General features: G+C 40.3%; 1 protein-coding gene across 2 annotated transcripts in view; it reads right to left on the bottom strand.

Annotated features, from left to right (window-relative positions):
* Window positions 1-21,568, bottom strand: part of HUNK (hormonally up-regulated Neu-associated kinase) — a 111,566-nt gene that overhangs the window by 51,222 nt on the left and 38,776 nt on the right. For both annotated transcript variants that reach the window (XM_073617116.1, XM_073617117.1), the window contains exon 2: window positions 21,136-21,376. In XM_073617116.1, the coding sequence (XP_073473217.1) occupies window positions 21,136-21,376 (241 nt within the window). The remainder of the gene's footprint in view (window positions 1-21,135; window positions 21,377-21,568) is intronic.

Genomic DNA, 21,568 nt, shown 5'->3' with positions numbered 1-21,568 from the left:
TGAAATTCCCTTTGAGAAAGCCAATAAGTACTGAGTAGGAAGTGAGCTTGATGTGCAGGTACCCTGAGCCAAATATATTTTTGTTGTGAACAGAGAGGCAAAGTTGACATGAGGAGATAAAACAGTGCTGGTGGATGTTCTTGGCATGGCTCTTGGGATGGGGGGAATTTACAGAAATTGGGGATTGGAGATTAATAACGGTTCCCCTGACAGTGGATATCAGTGGGAATCAGGCAGCTGTCATCCAATCAAGCTGAAAAGGTAGCTAAAGGAGTCACCTGGGATTTGTCCAGTAAAGGAAATAGTCATAACCAACTATGTTGGTTCAAGCCACAACCACCTGTTCAAAGGCAGCACATGTGACCTTTAATATATATATATATATATATATATATATATATATATATATATATATATATATATATATATATATATATATAAACTTATATCTAAGTTTCTTACGGATTAAAAAGAAATGTGTAATTTACTAAAAACAATCAAAATGCATTTTGAACAACAGTAGACACATACATAACAAAAGCACTCTAGAATATTGCATGTACATTGCTGGAAGACATAATTGGGAAATGTCACTGGTTCACGGACTTGTTTAGCTGTTGTCAGCACTGGTCTCTGTCAAAGCACGCTATACAAGAAGATGTGAACACAAGGGCACTGTGGGTCCTCACGCTAAAAGTAATATTTGCGCTTGTGTCTGTCTGAATGCGGCAACCCAGTGAAGCAAAGCTCTCCTGCAAGGACTGACTTTCAGCTTGTTAAACTCAATCACGTCTGAGGAACAGGTGAGGAGGTGATAAGTAGGTTAGCTGTCTAAAGCTATTATATTTAAACATGGCTTCAAGCACGGTACAGATCACGACATCCTATATTTTGTTAAATAAAATTGAAAACAGTCACCCCACAGAAAGGTCTTCCAGGAAATTTACATTCTACAACTAATGGCAGCTATCTGGTGTAAGCGAAGCGCAATCACGGGACCTCATTTTTTGAAAAGGTCAGAGGGAGGACATATCTCAGACAACTCAGAGCAATCAATCAGATCCAAGCTTTGGTTATCCAAATATCATTCTTCAGTTTTGAAATTAGTTGGTCATTTGTCTAATAGAACTTTAAAAAAAAATGTCCAATTGCTAGACACACAATTTTCATACAGAAAGTGACTCATGGATATGGTCAAATGACTTGACACATTTGACAAGGTGACATTTTTGGTTTTGGATTGACCTGTTAAGCTCAAACATCTATCAGCATTAAAAAAAAGCTAGGTTGGTGTCATCCACCCCCATTTTAATATATGCTATATTACAAAACTTTTGTGGAACACCTGACCATCACACCTACACTATATGGCTATAGGTTTGTAGACAATTGATCATCATACAACAATTTATATAAGCTTGTTGGACATCCTATTATAAAATATAAGCTTATTATAGAGTTAGCCTTCCCAAGTTTCTGCTTTAAAGATCTCCACGCTTCTGGGAAGGCTTTCTAGAAGATTTTGGAGTGGGTCTACGGGAATTTGTACCCATTTCTCCAAAGGAACATTTGTTAGGTCAGCTACTGATGCTGGATAAGATGACTTAAAGTGGAAGTCCATGCAAAATCTAAAATCCCTGCATCTATAGACACCAGGGATCTAACACTAACCTCTCTATCCCTGTAAAGAAAAAACGAGTATACATACCTTTTTGAAAACCGATCTGACCCGCTCCAACCACGATCTCCAGGGCCGGAAGCTCTGCAGAGGACACGGACGACAACGGCTGTGAAATGAATGGGAAGTGACGTCACCCATAGAGTTACTATGGGGCTTCCGATTTCCTCCGTCTACTCTGCACCTGCCTACACAGAGAAGCTGCGGCTGACAGCTCAGCATGGGATCCGGTCAGAGCGGGTCAGATCGGCTTCCAAAAAGGTGTGTATACTCATTCTTTCTTTACAGGGATAGAGAGGTTAGTGTTAGATCTCTGGTGTCTATAGATGCAGGGATTTTAGATTTTGCATGGACTTCCACTTTAAATAGTGAATAAACAATATACCAATCAATGCAGTAAAAAAAGAATATATATAAATGGTTGCAAGCTAGCTTCATTTTACTGGTGTTGGGAGATAAATCTGACACTGTTTATCGGATTTTTGAAGATTTTTAGCACTTGGTTCAAGATGGTGATGGAAGATTGATTATGGACTTGATGGACTATGGTGTTGCGCTACACTTTTGTTGTTATTAATGCATAAGAAGACTTAACTTGGAATCAGTGTCTCTTTCACTTAGATTTTATTGAAATGAATCAGTGTTTCAATTCTCAAAAATGTTCAATAGGTTTGAGTCCCTCCACACCAGACTCATCAAACTCTTTATGAAACTGGCTTTATGCGTAGGGCCACAGTCATTCTGGATCCTAAAATGGCCTTCCCCAATCTGTTGCCACAAACATGGAAGCACACAATTGTCTAAAATAACTCTGTATGTCTTAGCACTCAGTTACCTTCAGGTTAAAAAACCTAAGTTCAATTTGAAGGGGTCTCCACATACTTTTAGCTTTATACTATAGCTGTGATGGTCAGGTGTCCACAAACCTTCGGCTATATACAGTATTGTGTTGACAAGCACGAGAAAAGCAAAAAGACAAGAAGACATGTCCATTTTGAAATGTATACACTAGGTTGGTAAAGGATTTTCTTGCCTTCCTTTAACCCTCCACACTCATTCCATCCCCATGCTACCAGATCTCAAGCTGCCTGATTTAGATGGAAACCTTAAAAATGGATAACATTGTACAATAGAACACTTAAGGCCCCCGCAGAGAAAAACTCAGCAGGATCCAAAATCACTGCTGTGATCATTATAATATGCCTTCAACATCAGCAAAATACTACTTCACTATGATAGAAGCTGGGAAAAAACTGTCATCTGTATAGTGTCTTCTAATAATCATAATAATACTGATATATCACATTTTCTGCAAAACCTGAAAGCACTGCAGGAAGCTGAATAATGAATTCTAGATTAGACAGGGGAAAATCTACACCGGATTCAGATTATTCAGAGGAAGAGAACTTTTCAGTAAAGGAACTCCAGTTACAAAACTTTTACTTTAATGATCAAAAACAGCCATATGATGGAGTGGAGCTGGGTCATTGTCTACAGGGACATTGTATTTAAAATGTTCTGACCAAAACCGCGAGTGGAGCCCTTATTTTAAATAGAAACTTGATGCCTACTCATTTACCAAGTTCCAAATATTTCAAGTATAACTAAAGACGAAACATTTAGAGTGGAGATGGATTAGAACACCTAGTAGGTTTTCATTGCTGTCTGTATCTCCATTAGGGTGATTCACCCTCTCTATTTGTCCTGTTTACTATTATCATTGAAAGCAAAAGAAAATCCCAAATTTTGGGTTGTCCCCAGAAAAGTAATAGAGGGAAAACCTTCCTATGGGGACAATAGTTCTGGTGACGTGAGGGAGCCAAGGGATTTCCTTAATTTACAGGGATTTCCTCTCACTTCCTATTTTAGTTATGGGATAGGAAGTGAATGTAAATCATCCCAATGGGACACTACTTTAAATAGAAAATGAGTTTTGGTTGAACTCCATGAACAGGTGTTTTTTTTCCACCCTCCCAGATTTCTTGCTAAAAGTATATTTTTGTGTGTGTGACAGACTGGAGCCTGGTGGTCCCCTGCACCTAACTTACAGGACACGTACCTTATCTCTTTATATATATACAGTATATATACAGAAGGGTTGATTTACTAAAACTGGAGAGTGCAAAACCTGGTGCAGCTCTGCACAGAAACCAATCCGTTTCCAGATTATATTGTCAAAGCTTAATTGAATGAGCTGAAGTTAGAAGCTGATTGCCTACCATGCACAGCTGCACCTGATTTTGTACTCTACACTTTAGTAAATCCACCCTAGTAAGTCTTGTTATCCAGGCACCCCAACTAGACTGCACAGTCAGGTCCTCAACCTGCACTGCGGCAACAGCTCAAATACACACTTCTAGCCTGCTTATTGGATCATGAACAAGCACACTGAAAAGTCATCCCTCTGCTCAATCTGCTCTCTCCTCCTTTAATTATGTTCCTTGTCAGCACATGTGCACTGCAGAAAAGTCTAAATTGGTCCCCAGGTCCGACCATCCCTCTCTGAGTTTTAGGGCTTTTATAAAGGGGATTACAGAAGGCAAATGCCAAGAGACCAATCCAGGAATGTATGCTGGACATAGCCATTCCTGCTGAATCGGTAGAGCTGGGTGATTTTCTCAAAAAAAAAACTCGATTCACGATACGAATCAAGGTTCTTTTTTTTTTTTGATGAACACCATGCCGGTGCGAATTTTGCACCATCCATGGTCTGCCTTACACTCATTGCATATAAAATACATGTAACAATTTTTAACAAATACCTTCATTTATTAGTGAACTGGAGTTTTTTATCTGCACGCAGTACGGCTTTAACTCCTGCTAGTGAATAGTTAACATGATTTTCATATAGTGCTCTCTGATGTGGCAACTAATAACTAAATGTCGCAACCCCTAGTATTGCTTACAAGATTATTCCTTAGAAAACAAACAGGCCACAACACAGAGAAGATGGAAAGGAGATTACGGAGAAGAGGATCAGCAAGTGTCTGCCACATGTGCGCTGTCCCAGACGCCAGGCTGCAAGCCGGAAACAAAAAGCCATGTCACGCGGTACCATCGTAATAGCTGCAACACTCATAGAGCATTAATAAAACTCCCAGGTCAGCTTATTGTAGATAAGGCTCAGCTGGGCTGTAATACAGCGTAAAATATAATACTGCTCTATTCATACAGCATGCAACTACAGTAATCCAAAGCCACCAATCCCAGCCATTTAAAGGGACAGTCCACTCAAAACTGATATTTCAGATTTTGCTTGATGCAGAAGAGTTAAACCACCTGGCGATTTCTTTTATCACTAAGGAATGCTATTAGTAAGAATAACAGAAGAAGCCTCTTAAAGGGGTTGTAAAGGTAATTTTATTTTTTTTTTTAAATAACTAACATGTCATACTTACCTTCACTGTGCAGCTCGTTCTGCACAGAGTGGCCCCGAACCTGCTCTTCTGGGGTCCCTCGGCGGCTGTTTCAGCTCCTCCCCGCAAGAAATAACCACCTTAATGCGAGCTCCCTCGCATGGTGGTTAGTTGTTGCGGGTGCGCTCCCGTGATACAGCCGGCGGCTATAGCCGCTCGCTGTATCACTCGGCCCCGCCCCCCGGCGCGCCGCGTCATCGGATGTGATTGACAGCAGCGCGAGCCAATGGCTGCGCTGCTTTCAATCCATCCACCGTAGCCAATCAGCGACCAGGCTGAGCTGCAATAGAGATGACGGGAACGAGCAGCGGAGATTCGAGGTGTCAGGTAAGTAAAACGGGGGGGCTGAGGGCGGCGGTATTGTCAAAAGTTTTTTCACCTTAATGCATATAATGCATTAAGGTGAAAAAATTTTTACCTTTACAACCCCTTTAACCTGACTTTTCTCTGCAACACTCAAGCTGTGTTGATTAAAATTTGTATCACCACAGAGTGGTACTGTGGATACAACACTTTTGTATGGATTGCCACGTCCCGATTATAGGATTATTGGAAAAATTGTAACTTTAGATGATAGACATTTTAGGCATAACACAAGTGTATATAAAAGATATATTTATTACAAAAAATAAGACAAAAACATAAAATTACATCAAATATTCACAAATTGTGCCTATGAGCATAAACGACACACCACCTACATATAATATTCGAAAAATTCGGAGGACCAGACTGATCACTCTACAGTATTAAGAAATTTGAAGAGGTAGTGTGTCATAAAAAAACTCAGCTCAGCTCTACGTGCTCATAGGCACAATTTGTGAATATTTGATGTAATTTTATGTTTTTGTCTTGATTTTATTTTTTGTAATAAATATATCTTTTATATACACTTGTGCTATGCCTAAAAAGTCCATCATCTAAAATTCCAATTTTTCCAATAACTCAAACTGTGTTACCTCCCTGCCCCCAGCATGTGACTGTAGAAGGAAGGAGTAGCAATAGCGTGATGATGTCATCCCTCTTCTCCTATCGGCAGTTCCTTGTCAAGGAGGGCTTCTGCTTGGCTCTTGGTGATGCCCCTTCCTCTTTCAAACTGCTATAGTATTAGTATTATTATTATTATTATTATTATAATACAGGATTGATATAGCACCAACAGTTTATGCAGCGCTTTACAATGTGGGGGGGGGGGGGGGGGGACAGTACAATTACAATACAGGTGAAGACAGAAGGAATAGGAGGGCCCTGCTCATGGAGTTTACAATCTAAAGAGGGGGGTTTTATAAAAGGTAATAGCTGCGGGGAGAATGATCTGATGGAGGTGACTTTGGTACAATTCTTAGGTGGGAGTGGTTTCCCTGAATAAGTGAGTTTTCAGGGATCGCCTAAAGGTGGACAGGGTAGGGGCTGACCGGACATTCTGGGGCAGGGAGTTCTAGAGCAGTGGTCTCCAAACTGCGGCCCGGGGGTCAGATGTGGCTCTTTGCTTGCTTTTATCCGGCCCTTGGGGCACTATTTCATCACTGATACCAACAATGGAGCATAATTCCCTATCCCCTCACTGACCTCAATGAAGGAGCACAATTCCTCCTAATGACACCAAAGATGGGGCATTGTTTTTTCCCCACTGATGTTGAGACTTTTTCTACTTCCATGGGCCACTGTCCAGCCCCTCAAAATTTTAACGGAGAGTAAACTGGCCTGTTATTTATAAAGTTTGGAGACTCCTGTTCTAGAGGAAGGCGGAGGCTTTGGAGAAGTCCTGGAGGCGAGCATGGGAGGAGGTAACAAGGGAGCTAGAGAGCAGGAGGTTTTGGGGGGAGCAGAGAGGATGATTTGGTCGATATCTGCAGATGATATTTATAAAAGATGCAGATGAGGTTGGCGATGTAGTACAGACAAAGATAAGATAATAGTTTGCACTTAAAATACACTTAATAATTTTTTTATTAAATACGACTAGGAAAGAAGTCGTAAGGCTGGTATTTCTTCCTAGAAAACGTGACAACCCTATCTACCATGCATACATTTTGGTAGTAGAAAATGCTGAACATGCACCAGTGAAGGTCAATCTCACCATCCCTAGTACTTAGTTTCACTGGGACATGTTCCCCACATTCCCTTGCAGTCAGATACAGCATAATGTGGTATGACCAGTCCATGAAAAATCTTTCCTTTGTATAGGATGGAAAGCAGCAATCTGATAGCCCCTAATAATGAAGAGGTTTCAGCTACGGGGGAAACTCAATCCCAAAGAAAAACAAACCAACCAGAGTTTAAATCTTATTTCCCTCTGCAAGCAATTTAAAAAAGTCTGCTTTTCACACACATTGAAAAGTATTTTTCACATTAAAATAACACGGAGGGTTTACATTTGAAAGCTATGTTAATGTCATTCAAAGATGATACTGATACTGTCACCCACGCGCTAATTCACAACAAGGATTACCACCAAAATTTTTTTTTTTCTTCTAATGGATAGAGACACTGATTTGTGATAAGCAAAGAAAAATATATAACATGGAATTTGCAATAATCCATGGAAAATGCACGAGTGCAACAGTTGTTAGCCATAACGGCCAATCAGAATTCATTTTACTGAATACAGAGCCCTAGAAAATAGATTCTCATTGGTTGATCTGTATACTAAGCTATCCTCCTTATGCTGTTTTTAGCCTATAATTTTTTTTTGTGTTTGTCTACTTTTCGAAAACTACTTTTCGAAAATTAATACAAGGGCTATAACTATAAAAATGCAAAAGTGGGCATGACTTTTTTAACCTCCTGGCCCTTTAAGAGATTTATGATGCCAGGAGGCAGGAGAGGCACCGTGATTGGCTGTCACGTAGTCTGATAACCTTCGGTTAGGCGATGGTAACTGTGCATCACACACGCTCTCGGCACAGGTGTATTGGCAGCAATTCATGCAAATATGCGGGCCCTTGGCGCTAAGTACCAGGCACCGAGAGGCCGCATATTTGCGTATTCCCGGAGCCAAGGGGTCAATAAGCTTTCATAGGCCATTCAAATTTCACATGTTGGTATAAAAACTCTTCCTCTATATTAACTCTTCTTCTTTTTTATTGCAGGTAAATAATGAATTCCAAGCAGGAGCCAGATGCCGTCATTACGTTATTGACAAAGCCCACCTTTTAGTTACACAAAGTCCCCAGGTTTTCATTGCGCACCATTACAACCTCCCAGCCACTGGCGTCTTAACAACCAATGACGTCATTGGTTGTTAGGTGGACGTTGGGCACCTGCACAGCATATGTGTTTGCCCCTCTCCATCAGCAATGGGGTCACAGTAGCTGAATGAGGGAGAGAAACTGAGGGAGCAGAGAAACATCAGAATACTAGTCAGTGCCAGTTTGCAAAGGTGTATTGGTTTTGGAAGAATAAATTACCTCTAACGTTGGGTGTCCTACGTGTGTGGATGTTGCCGTGTTCTGGAACACTTATAGTTCAGTTTTTTACATTTCATAATGGGGTGCCTCAAGATTGTCCATAATTTTAAAAGGGTGCCTTCCTCCTTGACTGAAAGAAGGTTGAGAAACACTGAGATAGATAGATAGATAGATAGATAGATAGATAGATAGATAGATAGATAGATAGATAGATAGATAGATAGATAGATAGATAGATAGATACCAAAAGGCTCGTTTCACACCTTTCAGCTCTTCATCCAGTTTCCACATGTATAAAAATTAAAATGTAAATGAATTAATCTATCTAGTAATTTTGATGCACACCTTTGGAAGACCAGGCAAGTTCCTACGCATCGTTCACTTGCCTCAGGATGACTTTTCACCCACTTAATGTGATGAGTGAAGCGTATAAGGAAATAAATAAAAACTAAGTAGATATCATGGCAGCCAAACCACAGCTAAACATTATTTTTTCTCTGCATATTGTCACATTTCATAGCTACTGTATAAGGTTAATCCAGCTAAAGGACCCTCAGGGATTACATTGCTCTTAACACAGAAGCCCCAGTGACTCTTGACTCAGACTGACATCAGCAGTGAATATAAGCCAACATGTCTGATCTGTGACCTCGGTGGTCCACTGCAGCGATCAGAGGATTTGGTCACTTTCGTGCCTTCTTTAATCTGGTGCTTGTCTGGTACACAGGCTCCCTAATGTCATTATAGTGTCTGCTGAAATGTAAACCACTTTACAGTCCTTTTGTGGCAGAACAGAGGTGTGACAGTGTCTCAAGCTGTAATGGAATTGGGTGTTCCCACAATGCCCCCAAATTTTATTGATAAATCTGATCAAAGTCAGTAGTCAGTAGTAGCTTTAAAAAAATATATATTTTGCTAAACCGGGCTTAATTCACATATTACCAGAAACATAGAAGAGCAAAAAAAGACCAAGTGGTCCTTTAAGTCTGCCTTGTTCCATGTTTGTCCCAAGCATGTGTGAACGTCCTTACCTCTGCTTGTTGTCTATTCCAAGCTACAACTACTCTTCTGGCAAAAAAAAAATAACTTTCTAAGGTTAGTTTTGAACTTTCCTCCTGCTAGTTTGAGGTCATGTCCCCGTGTTCTTGATCTTGACTTCATATTGAAATACTGCCCTCCTGAACCTTATTCACACCCCTATTGTATTTAAAGGCCTGAGGAATGTCTCCCTATTCCCTACCTTCCTTAAGACTTTACTACTTAAGTTCCTGTGGTTTCTCCTGATATACTTTATCCTCCAGATCTTTCAGTACCCAAAACCCTTTTCTATACCGAAAGTTTTGTTGCCCAAAGCGACTAGGCACTTTCATTTCTAACCACACAAATATTAGCAGCTAAAACTTGATCGGTTGCTTTCAGTAACACAGATACTTTCAACACTTAAAAGTAGGTGTTCACAAAGACGGCCATTTTGATGCCTTTAATGGGTTTGGGAATTTACATTTATTAAATGCCTTCTTCTTAAAGAAGGCTGTACTTTCTAGAGCGGCGTGGTACAAAGTTCTTTCTTAATTGCTGCCTTGAATGAGCCACAAGGAATCAGTGCCGGGGTGCAGAATCTGCATAGCACCCTTAGCCCAGGAATGGCGGAAATCATCTTATATACAGCTATGATAGGCACATGTCTTCAGAACTCGTGTATTCCAAAACATTTCCAAACATATCCTTTCATTCCTTCATACTGCACCGGAGTCCACTTCCCTTTCCTCCTCTTGCTTCACAATGGATGAAAGGGGGAATCAAAGAATTCAGTTTTAATGAGTTTTCTATTATAATTAGCCTTTGCATTAATCTGAATTAATCACTGCCTTATTTATAGAAATCTATTATCGAAAAGAAAAAAAAATGAAAATCAGAATAACCTACAAACATTCATTAAGCACAGACAGCGGAGAAAGCAAAGTGAGTGGGCAGCCTGTCTTTATTATAATCTAAATGAAGCTTCTTTAATGAGATTTAGTGGCAAAATGTCATACTTGCACATTTATGTATTCTGTATAAAGGGCCATTATGCTGAAACAATGTTTATATCATGTCTAACATGGCAAATGCTTCGGTGATGTCAGTTTTTTTTGGACCTGAAAATAGCAAACAGAGTGAACAGACTTCAAGAATGAGAACACTTGATTTCTGATTGGCTACTCTTTCACATTACTGCTTTCTGCACTTATTTAATGAAACTCATTAAATATCCATTCCTACATGTTTGCAGACCTGTAGTGACTTGCATGACAATAACATAGTGATCACTGTTTATGAGCATCTTTAGAAGTGCCTGAAATCCGAATGCCAACCTCAACTTAAAAGTGGTCTTTCGAATCCCTTTTACCATTGGTCGGTAAGGTCAGCCATCTTTAACACCACAGAAGTCACTCCAGGTATACTCTAAAACAAGGGTCTCCAAACTTTCTAAACAAAGGGCCAGTTTACTGTCCTTCAAACTTTAGGGGTGCTGGACTGTGGCCAGAGGGAGTAGAAAATGTCCTGGTGTCACTGGAAGTAAACAGTGTCCCCTCTTTGGTATCAGCGGAAGGAATAATTCCCCATCGCTGGCCTCAGTGGGAGGAATAACGCCTCATCATTGGTGTCAGTGGAAGGAATACTGCCCCATCATTAGTATCAGTGGTAGAATAATGCCCCATCACTGGCGTCAGTGGGAGGAATAGTGTCCCATCACTGGTATCAGCGGGAGAAATAATGCCCCATTACTGGAATCAGTGGGAGGGATATTGCCCCATTACTGCTGTCAGAGGGAGGAATAATGCCCCATCGTTTGTGTCAGTGGAAAGAATAGTACTCCATTGTCAGTGTCAATGGCAGGAACTATGTCCCACTGTTACTGACAGTGGGTAAAATAATGCCCCAAGGGCTGGATAAAAGCAAGCAAAAGGTTGCTTCCAGTCCTCCAGTTTGGAGACCACTGCTCTAAAGGGATTTAAATAGGAAAACCTCCAGACTACTCTCCCACTGCTAATCATCAAGCATGTCCCAAGTGGACTAGACCACACGAGTCAGGGCTTGGCACAGGGATTATTACAAGAACATGAACTGTTTTGAGGCAAGATTTGACCAAATTGTGGAAATAGCAATTATGTCTCAGATTTTTAATTTTACACAAGTAATTTTGTACCACTTTCAATCATTCAATCACATAAATAAATGGAATAAGGTAATCTACCAAAGTTTCTGCCATAGAAATATAAAAACTGTTGCTGGTAGGTTGCCTGAGTCTGTTTACCAATTTGTATAACCAAAATCTGATTGAAACGAAATGAAAGAATACTGCTTGGTGTGCTTCAAGGCTATACTAAACTCCATCTTTCAATCACAAAAACAGCTGACCAAAACAAGGTGACCAACCCTGACTACCATACTCCAGAACATTTCTATGCTCTTCCGAAATTTGTTGGTAGGTTGCAGGCATCTGTTTATATATTTTTCTTTTTTTATTAAGTGTTGGAATGTGCCACAAAATTGCCATGTGTGTGGTTAGAATTAGGATTGTCTAACAGTTGCCCAGTGGCCCCCTGAGTGCCATTTGCGTTAAATTCAGTCAAACAGAAGCAAGCTGAACATAAGGGATGGTCTCCTGCCCAAAAGTCTCTGATATTTGTCTGAGTTGCCAATAAGAACCAATCAAATTACATACATAGTTAATCTGGTTGAAAAAGGACACATGTCCATCTAGTTCAACCAACAGAGGGAAATAATTCTCCCAGTGTGATATTAAAGAATATGGGGGAGAATCTGATTGCTACTCAAAAAATGGATCTTGACTCAGACAGAAAGACTACAACTTTCAGAGAAAGCAATGTACCTGACATCCATCACCTCGTCCCTGGATGCCAATTTTGATCTGACTCTTTCACCATACTGTACAACCTGCAATGTCTAATATGAGGGTCAGTGAAACCATCCGGGGATCTGCTCTGAAGTCTGCAGTTCAAATTTGTTTATTCCTATTCCCCTTGGGTTAAAGGAAAAAAAAAATTGGCGAGTGGAGTCCGGAGCTGTATACAAGACAAAGCCAGAGCATATACGCCTTTGCCAACTGTCAGGGGATGACGGACATAATCATAAACAACATGAGGAGGAAGCGATTCATCAAGAGGATCATGTATAAATCTCCTACGCCAGTTACCTGCCTCAAGTTACATAATAGGATTATAGTTCTGCGTCCTCAAGTTATAGAACGTGTCAGCTCACAGGGCCCCTGGCCAAGTGCTAGCTTTGCAAACTGAAGATGTATTATTACATAACACAGGTCATATCTGCCGAGGTAATGGAAGCCCAGCATAGGGCCTGCGTCACAAGGCCTCACATAAGAAAGTACTGCAAAAAGGACTGTATATGTTACCCAGAACAGTCAACCGTTTTTCATTTTTGTAACCTTAGCTATATCAGCAGAACTCTGTATTGCTTCTTGTAATCAAAAGAAAAAATTGCGAGCAGCTCAAATAATTTATTAAAACTAAATATTAATTTTTATATAGTCTAATGAAGCCCCCAAGATGACTGCCTTCTTGCTGTCTGTCACATAGACTGATACCGTTTTCAGGTGCACATCGTTTTGGAATACTCCAGAGCCAAAATAATCTTGCGATTAAGATCAGGATCACACAGAGACGGACATATATACTGAGTAAATGTAGCCCTTTAGTTTGTTTGTAGAGGTTTTTCACTTTAAATATTACAGCAAAAAACGACAAGCTATTTAACATAACCAGAGCTGTCGAGGGAATGAGTTTTGGCTGCTCATCAAGGATAGTCTAGCACAGATGTTAAAATCTAAATATACACATACAAAATATCATACACTATTGCTATTGTAGACCTCTGACTGACAGGATTAAAGGAAAGACATAGACAAAACACTGAAGTTCAGCAGATTCACAGCCAAAACACCAACTCGTCGCAATAAAAAAAGGACCTAAAAGGGAGTTGGTCAGGACGAAATAATGGGAGCTGCCCATGATAAGTCATTTTTGAAGAAGCAGACTACGGGCACAGAGCATGTCATTTTTTTTTCCTGCTGGGCTCTGTATTAAGATACCAACTCAGAAGAAGCGAAGCCTATCAGATGCCTCAGGATGGATTTGCTGTCCCCATGCCTCCCCCATGCAACTAACAAAGCCCTAAAAAAATGTTCTAAATATCTTTTCTTTGGGTGGTTACTTATGTTTTGTAGTATTTTCTACTGAGTAGGGAATCAGAATCAGAACATGCAATTCAGTCTGTTTTATGTAAGCTGTGTTGTCAATTGGCACAATAGATGGAAATCAGAAATTTCTCTTTACTTCCTGCCAAAGTAATAGGCATCACCAAGAAAGCAAATGAGAGTAAATTTCCTCAACAGGGACACAGACAGCAGTAAATATTCTGTGTAAAGGAGGAGTGCTGAGACATTGGGGTTTGGGGTTCAGTAGGTTTGATGAAGATGTGTCCTCGTTCCTAGGTTTATTTCATGGGTTTAGCTGTGAGCTCCCCACCCATACAGGGGTCTTACAAGTGTTCCTTGTAGAAACCATCAAGGTTAAGAAATTATGTCTGTACCACTGGTTCAGCAGCTCAATCTCCTGGCTTATATGAGAAATATAAATTTCCTGTCATTAGACCCACAACGTTGGAACTACAATTGGAACTAGCTCTGATGAAATAGGACTTTTTTAGCCTCAGAAACACGATGGCTTTCCTTTGTTGGCTGCTACGTCTAACAGTGACCACTTATGATGCTTACTAGTCCGTTGGCACTTTTATCATCTCTTATCTCAAAAGCAATATAAACCTAAAAATGCTTTTAACTCTTTATTGATCCTCCATTTTAATACAAAGAAACATTAAACTGGGACTGGAAGTTTTTAAAGTCTAGGGTGCTTAATGAAAACGTTACCCCAACCAAAAATTATTATTTCCATTTTACATATCTGCTGGAGAGTTAAACTATCTGTTGGCTTCTAAGTTCTGTTAAAGCCCAACTACAGGTATTTTCTTTTTCTTTTCAATAAAGTTACTTAGAACCTTTTTAGGGTTTTTATTGTTCTATATGTCACCACTACGGACATTACTGTTCATTTACTGTGCTGGTAAAAGGGAATCACAGGGAAAGGATGGGATATCTCTCAAATAGGGGCAGAGGCTGCAACAAAAACACTTTTATTTAGTAGGATGGGAAATAAATAGAAACTTGGCCCAGTTTTTTATTGATGTCCATGTCTTTCTAACCCAGTTACACCCTTACTCTCTAAGCCTTGTCTTGGTGTCACAGGGACTGAAAGTAAGAGAAAATATTCCCAGTAGACAATTCTGACCCCTCTCCACTGTATCCACAGTTGGGATTTCAAACTGGACATGACGAACATGAAGGGCTACAAAGAGGAGATCTCACAACTAGTCCCCATAAGGTAATGAACAACCTAATGGTGGCCCAGCCCAGCAGACTCCACTTAAAACAATACTTTAATTCAGGCATCTTCAAACTACGGCTACGGCCCAGCTGTTGCAGAACTACACATCCAATGAGGCATTGTAAAACTCTGACATTCACAGACATGACTAGGCATGATGGGAATTGTAGTTCTTGAACAACTGGAGGGCCAACGTTTGAAGACCCCTGCTTTAAGTGAACTGATCTAAAGTCTTCTTTGATGTCTGCCAAGTCATGTGAAATGTCTTCAATAAAATTACGGTCAAGTAAGAGAATGAAGTTTTATTACACTAAAATTTTGCAGAACCAGGCAAGGACTGAAATCCACAATCGTTCAGGCTGGGGGCATTTAAAACTTGCTCCTTTGCCACAGCAACATTTTTGTTGCTTCAACTTATCAATTGACCTTTTGAGCAGTCCACAGTGCCATGGTAACTTGAGATCACCTTGAGATTCACTTACCAAGAAACAAGACAGCCATCAAGAACTTATATTTAGAAAGAGCAAAATGGCATATTCTCGCTGTAATATGCGCACAAAGGACGCCACTTCTATTCTGAGAATTCTGAAGGAGCTGTAAAAGATGACAAGGCTCATCGAACATGCTTTTTTTCCCTTAATATAATAAGACATTCTACATTATGACGCAGGCTCTGAAACATTGTACCTGTTACAAACAGTTAATCAAATGCTGGACCTTGTCATGAGAACTCAAGTGACACGAGCCTCAGCCCATTCTTAATCATCTCATTACATTCAAGTATCCGATGTCTATTTTTAGAAGCCATTTAAATGGGGCCTTTGAAACACTGCAGAAGAAAGATAGGATTTGCTTCCCTTGAGGGATATGCATGTTAATATGGTTAAAACAAAAAAAAATGCACATGAAGTGGTACATGTCAAAGATGATAAAATAGGAAGTGGCAGATAATTTAACAAAAGCGATGCCAATTCCCATAAGGTGGGTCCGACCGTCAAGAACGCGGTGACGTACAACACGTACGACGGCACTAGAAAAAGGAAGTTCAATAGCCAGTGCGCCACCCTTTGGGCTCCTTCTGCTAAACTCGTCGGAACAGCATACAGACGAGCGTTTTTTCCGATAGTAATTTGTTCCTTCGGAAAAACATAGAACATGTTCTCTATCTAAGTCCGTCTGAATTTTCGACGGAAAAAGTCCGATGGGGCATATACACGGTTGGGATATATGATGAAAAGCTCCCATCGGACTTTTTCTGAGGGAAATTCCGACCGTGTATACGCAGCATAAGAAAGGATATTTTTTGATAATGTTGAGACATCAATCCATTATTGGAAGATACTATTGCACTTTAACACCACTTCCAGAGGGGAAAAAATCACAGCTTTCAGTGTGAAGTGGAAATCTTCTATGAAAGATGTCAACTTTCTTGATCTTTTCCACAGCTGTCAATAAAAAATTGCTTTCCAGATGGTTGTCAATGCATCCACTTTTCACATCATTGAACCCTTAGCTGTAGATTTAGGCCATAAGTAGTTGGGAATCAGAGGAGGGCCACTCTTGGTCAGACGTATGTATTTTGGGTGTTAGTTTTGAGTTTTAGTAATTTTTACTGTATGTGCCCCACTAGGAAGATTCACCCTCTCTAAGTTTCTGGATGATAGGAAATCCAAAATGTGAAAGGTGTCACTGGAACAGATAAGTAGAGAACTTCCAATGGAGACACCTAGTCTAGGAACAGCTGTCTTAAGAGGGGGATTCCTCTCACTTCCTGTTGGGTTTATTTATTTGAAAATTACGGGAAACCCCCTAATAGCACATAGAAAACAATTTCCTATTCTGTCCAAAAGTATGAAAAAAAGAGTCTTGTTAAAGATACACTTTATGGGTCTTAAAGGAGAAATTAAAAAATACTCAACCTACAGCAACCAATCAAGTAACAGCTCCCCACAGATAGCTCAACCTAGATGGTTTCTGATTGCTTACCATGAGTTATGGCACCCTGTAAGCCGCACGGCATACTGTATATTCTGTGCCATAACTGGAAAAAAATTGTCCTTTTCCTATATAATAGCTGAAGACGTTTTTTGAATATGTACCTTTAAAATCTAAAACAGCCCGGTTGTTATGTCTGGGGCCTCATCCTGTATGGCTGTGAACTTATGCCCCTTATATTAAAGTATTATCCCGAGTTTTCTTATAGACAGTAATGGATGGATCAGAATAAATAACAAGTTTAAGTCTTCCCAGGTGCGGGATTACTAGCGAGGTGTGCGCAGCAGCCAGCAAATCTGGAATACTTCAGCAAGGACTAAAAGTTTTAAATGTCAGAGATTTTCATGTGAGATCCACTGGACTTTGAGCACAGGATATTATTTTACTTAATGGATCTTCATACAGTACTATCATGACAGATACACAGCTGGTTGCTAATGCTGAATCTTCTGAAAGTTCTGATTCCCTGGTTCTCTCTGTTTAATAATTTTTGGGTCACTGGCCTAGAACAGACAAGCAGTCAATGAAATCAGAACTTCTGAGTCTGATGGGTGGATTTACTAAAGGCAAAAAGACTGTGCATTTTGCAAAGCGCAGTTGCTCCAGAGCTTAGTAAATGAGGTAAAGCTTCATTTGTAAAGAATACCCAATCACGTGCAAGGAAATTAAAAAAACGTAATTTTTGCTTGCGCATGATTGGATGATGGAAGTCAGCAGAACTTCTGCTCATTTACTAAGCTCTGGAGCAACTGCACTTGCAGAATGCAACTTTGCAAAGTGCAGTGTCTATTTGCCTTTAGTAAATCAACTCCTATGTCTAAGACACAATAAACAGAGAACGCTGGACTGTCTATAAAAAAAGTGATTTTCTGTCAATCCAGTGCACTCTGTTTCTTTTGTTTTATTTCAGTTTTTATTGCTGCCTGTGATGCTGTCGGGGTGGTTTCAGCTCACTTCCTGTCCTGGTGACCATACAGGTCAGTTGGAAGATTGCCCCAGTGGGAACACAGCAATAAACACCCAGTCAAGATTCTAAGCCTTTCCAGTTGTACTTTTTCCTAAAAATTGAATTATACCGATGAAGGGGTGGATGCAAAAAAATAATATTGTATGAATGGCAAATGAGATATAAATACAAAAGAAGTCAGTCACAGCATCAAAACATTGTTGTGTCTGTCGGAAATGTCAATGAATGAGTAACACTATGGATCACTTGCTTGATGTATTTTTTTTCTCTCTCTCTCTCTCTAAAACTACTTAATTACACACCCACTGGCACATTGTTTAACAGCTTTTGTTCTGCCAGGTGTGCTATGAAAAAAGTGCCACAAGGTGTATATAGGACTATAAGGGCTACAAACAGCCACAGGCAGTTCCTCTGGGACAGGGACCACACGAGTGTAAATTACTACCTAAAAAGCCCTACCTGAGCCATCTCTCAATAACGTGACCTCAAGGAGAGGACAAGGCAATGTACTATTGTCTGTTTTGCAGATATTTTGCTTTTTTTGCCACAAGCTAAGGATCTTTATTGCCTGGACACACAATTTGCTGCTATTCCCATAAAAGTTCAGGTTAAGCAGTCAAATAGTAACCCCTCTCATGAATGATACCATAATTAGGACATTAGCCATGCAGTAAAACCATAATTGTTATATTGTCCCACTCAGCTGTCAGTTACTTTCAAAAGGAATCTCTGTTATTTTGCCGCTATTTACTTTTTTAGGGTTACCGCGCCCCTTTTGCACCAGGAGGAAGAATAAAGGCTGGTGATAACAGAGGTGCTGTCTTATTGCAGATTGGGTCACTCCAGTTTTGCGGGCTACAAGTCCCACTACACGAAATCTGACAGGACGTGCTGGGAATGTCAGTTGGGCATCTGATTTCAGCCCACAGGTACACAGAATCTCCAGGAAAGCTTGCTTTAAAATCAGAAGACAAGTCCTGATTGGCAATTACTTACTATACAACTGTTCTTTTCAACACTACTGAAATGTGTCATTCTAGCTGTGCCTCCTCGGTGGCAGTATATCAGAGCTCCCACCCACAGTAGAGGATCATGTCATGCATCAAAACATAAAAACACATGTCTGCCAGCATATTAATTTCTAAAGAAACATTGCTGCTAAACGGATCTAACTAAACTCTCCACCAAACAGGTCAAACTAAACTCTCCACTATACAGGTCTACCTACACTCTCCACCAAACATGGTCTCCCTAAACTCTATACCATACAGGTCTACCTACACTCTCCACCGAACAGGTTCTCGCTAAACTCTTCACCTTATGGGTCTAACTAATCCCTCCATAAAACGGGTCTAACTAAATTCTAGATCAAACGGGTCTAACTAAACTCTCCAACAAACAGGTCTAACCAAACTCTCCACCAAACGAGTCTAACTAAACTCTCCAACAAACAGGTCTAACTAAACTCTCCACCAAACGGGTCTAACTAAACTCTTCACCATACAGGTCTACCTGAACTCTCCAGTATACAGGTCTACCTAAACTCTCCAGTATACAGGTCTACCTAAACTCTCCAGCATACAGGTCTACCTAAACTCTCCAGCATACAGGTCTACCTAAACTCTTCGCCATACAGGTCTACCTAAACTCTCCCCCAAACAGGTCTAACTAATCACTCCATCAAACAGGTCGAACTAAATTCTAGACTAAACGGGTCTATCTAAACTCTCCAACAAATGTGTCTACTTAAACACTCCACTAGACAGGTCCAAATAAACTCTCCACCAGACGGGTCTAACTAAACTTTACAAAAAAAACGGGTCTAACTAAACTCTCCACCATGCAGGGTCTAACTAATCTCTCAGGCAAACGGATCTAATTAAACTCTCCATCAAACAGATTTAACTAAATTCTAGATAAAATCCGTCTAACTAAACTCTCCACAAGACAGGTATAACCAAACTCTCCGCCAAATGGGTCTAACTAAACCCTCCACCAATCAAGTCTAACTAAACTCTTTGCCAAACAGGTCTAACCAAACTCCTCCAAAGAGGACTAAACTCTCTGCCAAACAGGTCTAACCAAACTCCCTGCCAAATTGGTCTAACTAAACCCTCCACCAAATGGGTCCTTCTAAACTCTCCACATGCTGCCGTCACAGAGGAGCTCCAGCAGGCTACAGTGCCAATGATATGATCTTTAGTATATTGAGAAATAATCACAATTATGTGTTTTTTATGCTTCTAAAATTAAAAATAACTCAAAATCCCACAGTAGATCAACAGGTGATAAAACCTGAACCAAAACGGAAGAAGAGGATTGTATGCTATAAAAGTAGGACCGAAATATCTAGAGACAAATCCTGAAAAGCAAAAATGGTCAGAGTCCAGGACCAACACGATCGATCAGTTTACAGAACTATTATATATTTTGACAAGGTTTTTGGATGTCATCCCGCCTGGATGGAAAAGCCAACTGCACAGTATTCATATTAGAGGGGGTCATCCTATACAATTTTGTCAATCTTGAAGTCTGACAGTCACATCAAACAATCTCAACATCACAATGTGTACTCATTCGAATAAAATTGTATAATTATTGCAAACATTTCCTATCGGAGATGAACCTTAGGAAAAAAACAGCTCTTAAGCTGGCCACGCACATTACAGTTGGACTGTAAAATCTGCACAGTGTAGGTTGAATGGAACAAAAATGAAACTATCAAAAAGTAGGTCAAACTGGATGAAGGAAGAGGTTGCAAGGTGTGTGGAAAGTTCTGTTAGATCTAATACAAATTTGTCGCACTTATCCAGTCATCGTTTTATAGATCATCACTCTAATGTTAGGAATATGTTGGATCCTATGTGAGCTCAAATATATTATGTACTATTCTCTATAATCACATTGCACAATCATATTTTAAGTGGTCAGCTTTACCCCTGGACTTTATGCTGGCCACAGACGTATCAATATGATCGATGAACAATCTTTGTTATAGTTTAATGGAATTGAGTACCGGTAATTACCCATTTTGGTCATTATCATTTTAATCCTCTATTAAACATTTTTTTTTGTAAGACTGAATCAAAGATTAATTTGATCATTATTTCTGTGTGGGCACACAGAAATAATGCAATGTAAGAGAACATATATTAACACAACACAGCAAAATTGCACAGACACATAGTATGGTGTGGTGTCTTACCCGCTCTCCGGTGACCACGTGCAGCCCTTCTCGGACTTTGGCAAAGGAGCCCTCTCCCAGCTTCCTCCCGATCAGGTAATTACCCACTCTCTTGGTGTGCTGGAAGTTGCGCAGAGTCTCCCGGGACACGTTGCTCACACAGGATGGAAGGAAGGACTCTTCTAGCTGCACCGGTGCCTTCTCCCCGAGCAAGAACCTGGGGGGAGACTCACTGAGCCCGTCCCCGGCCGCAGCTGGCATCCTGCAGGAGACAGAGGAGGCACAAGTTAGATCTACTGCAGTGAACAGCAAACCAGGGGAGGGTGCACAGCAATGGGGCTTCTAGTGGGTGCACATCCCTGGCACAGATAGCCAAAACCCTGGCAGAGATGGGGCATACACAGCAATGGGACTTTTAGTGGATGCACAGCATTGGCACAGATAGGTAATGCAC

Source organism: Aquarana catesbeiana, linkage group LG02 (assembly GCF_042186555.1).
Source record: "Aquarana catesbeiana isolate 2022-GZ linkage group LG02, ASM4218655v1, whole genome shotgun sequence".
NCBI lineage: Eukaryota > Metazoa > Chordata > Amphibia > Anura > Ranidae > Aquarana > Aquarana catesbeiana.
This window is presented reverse-complemented; position numbering and strand designations above follow the sequence as displayed.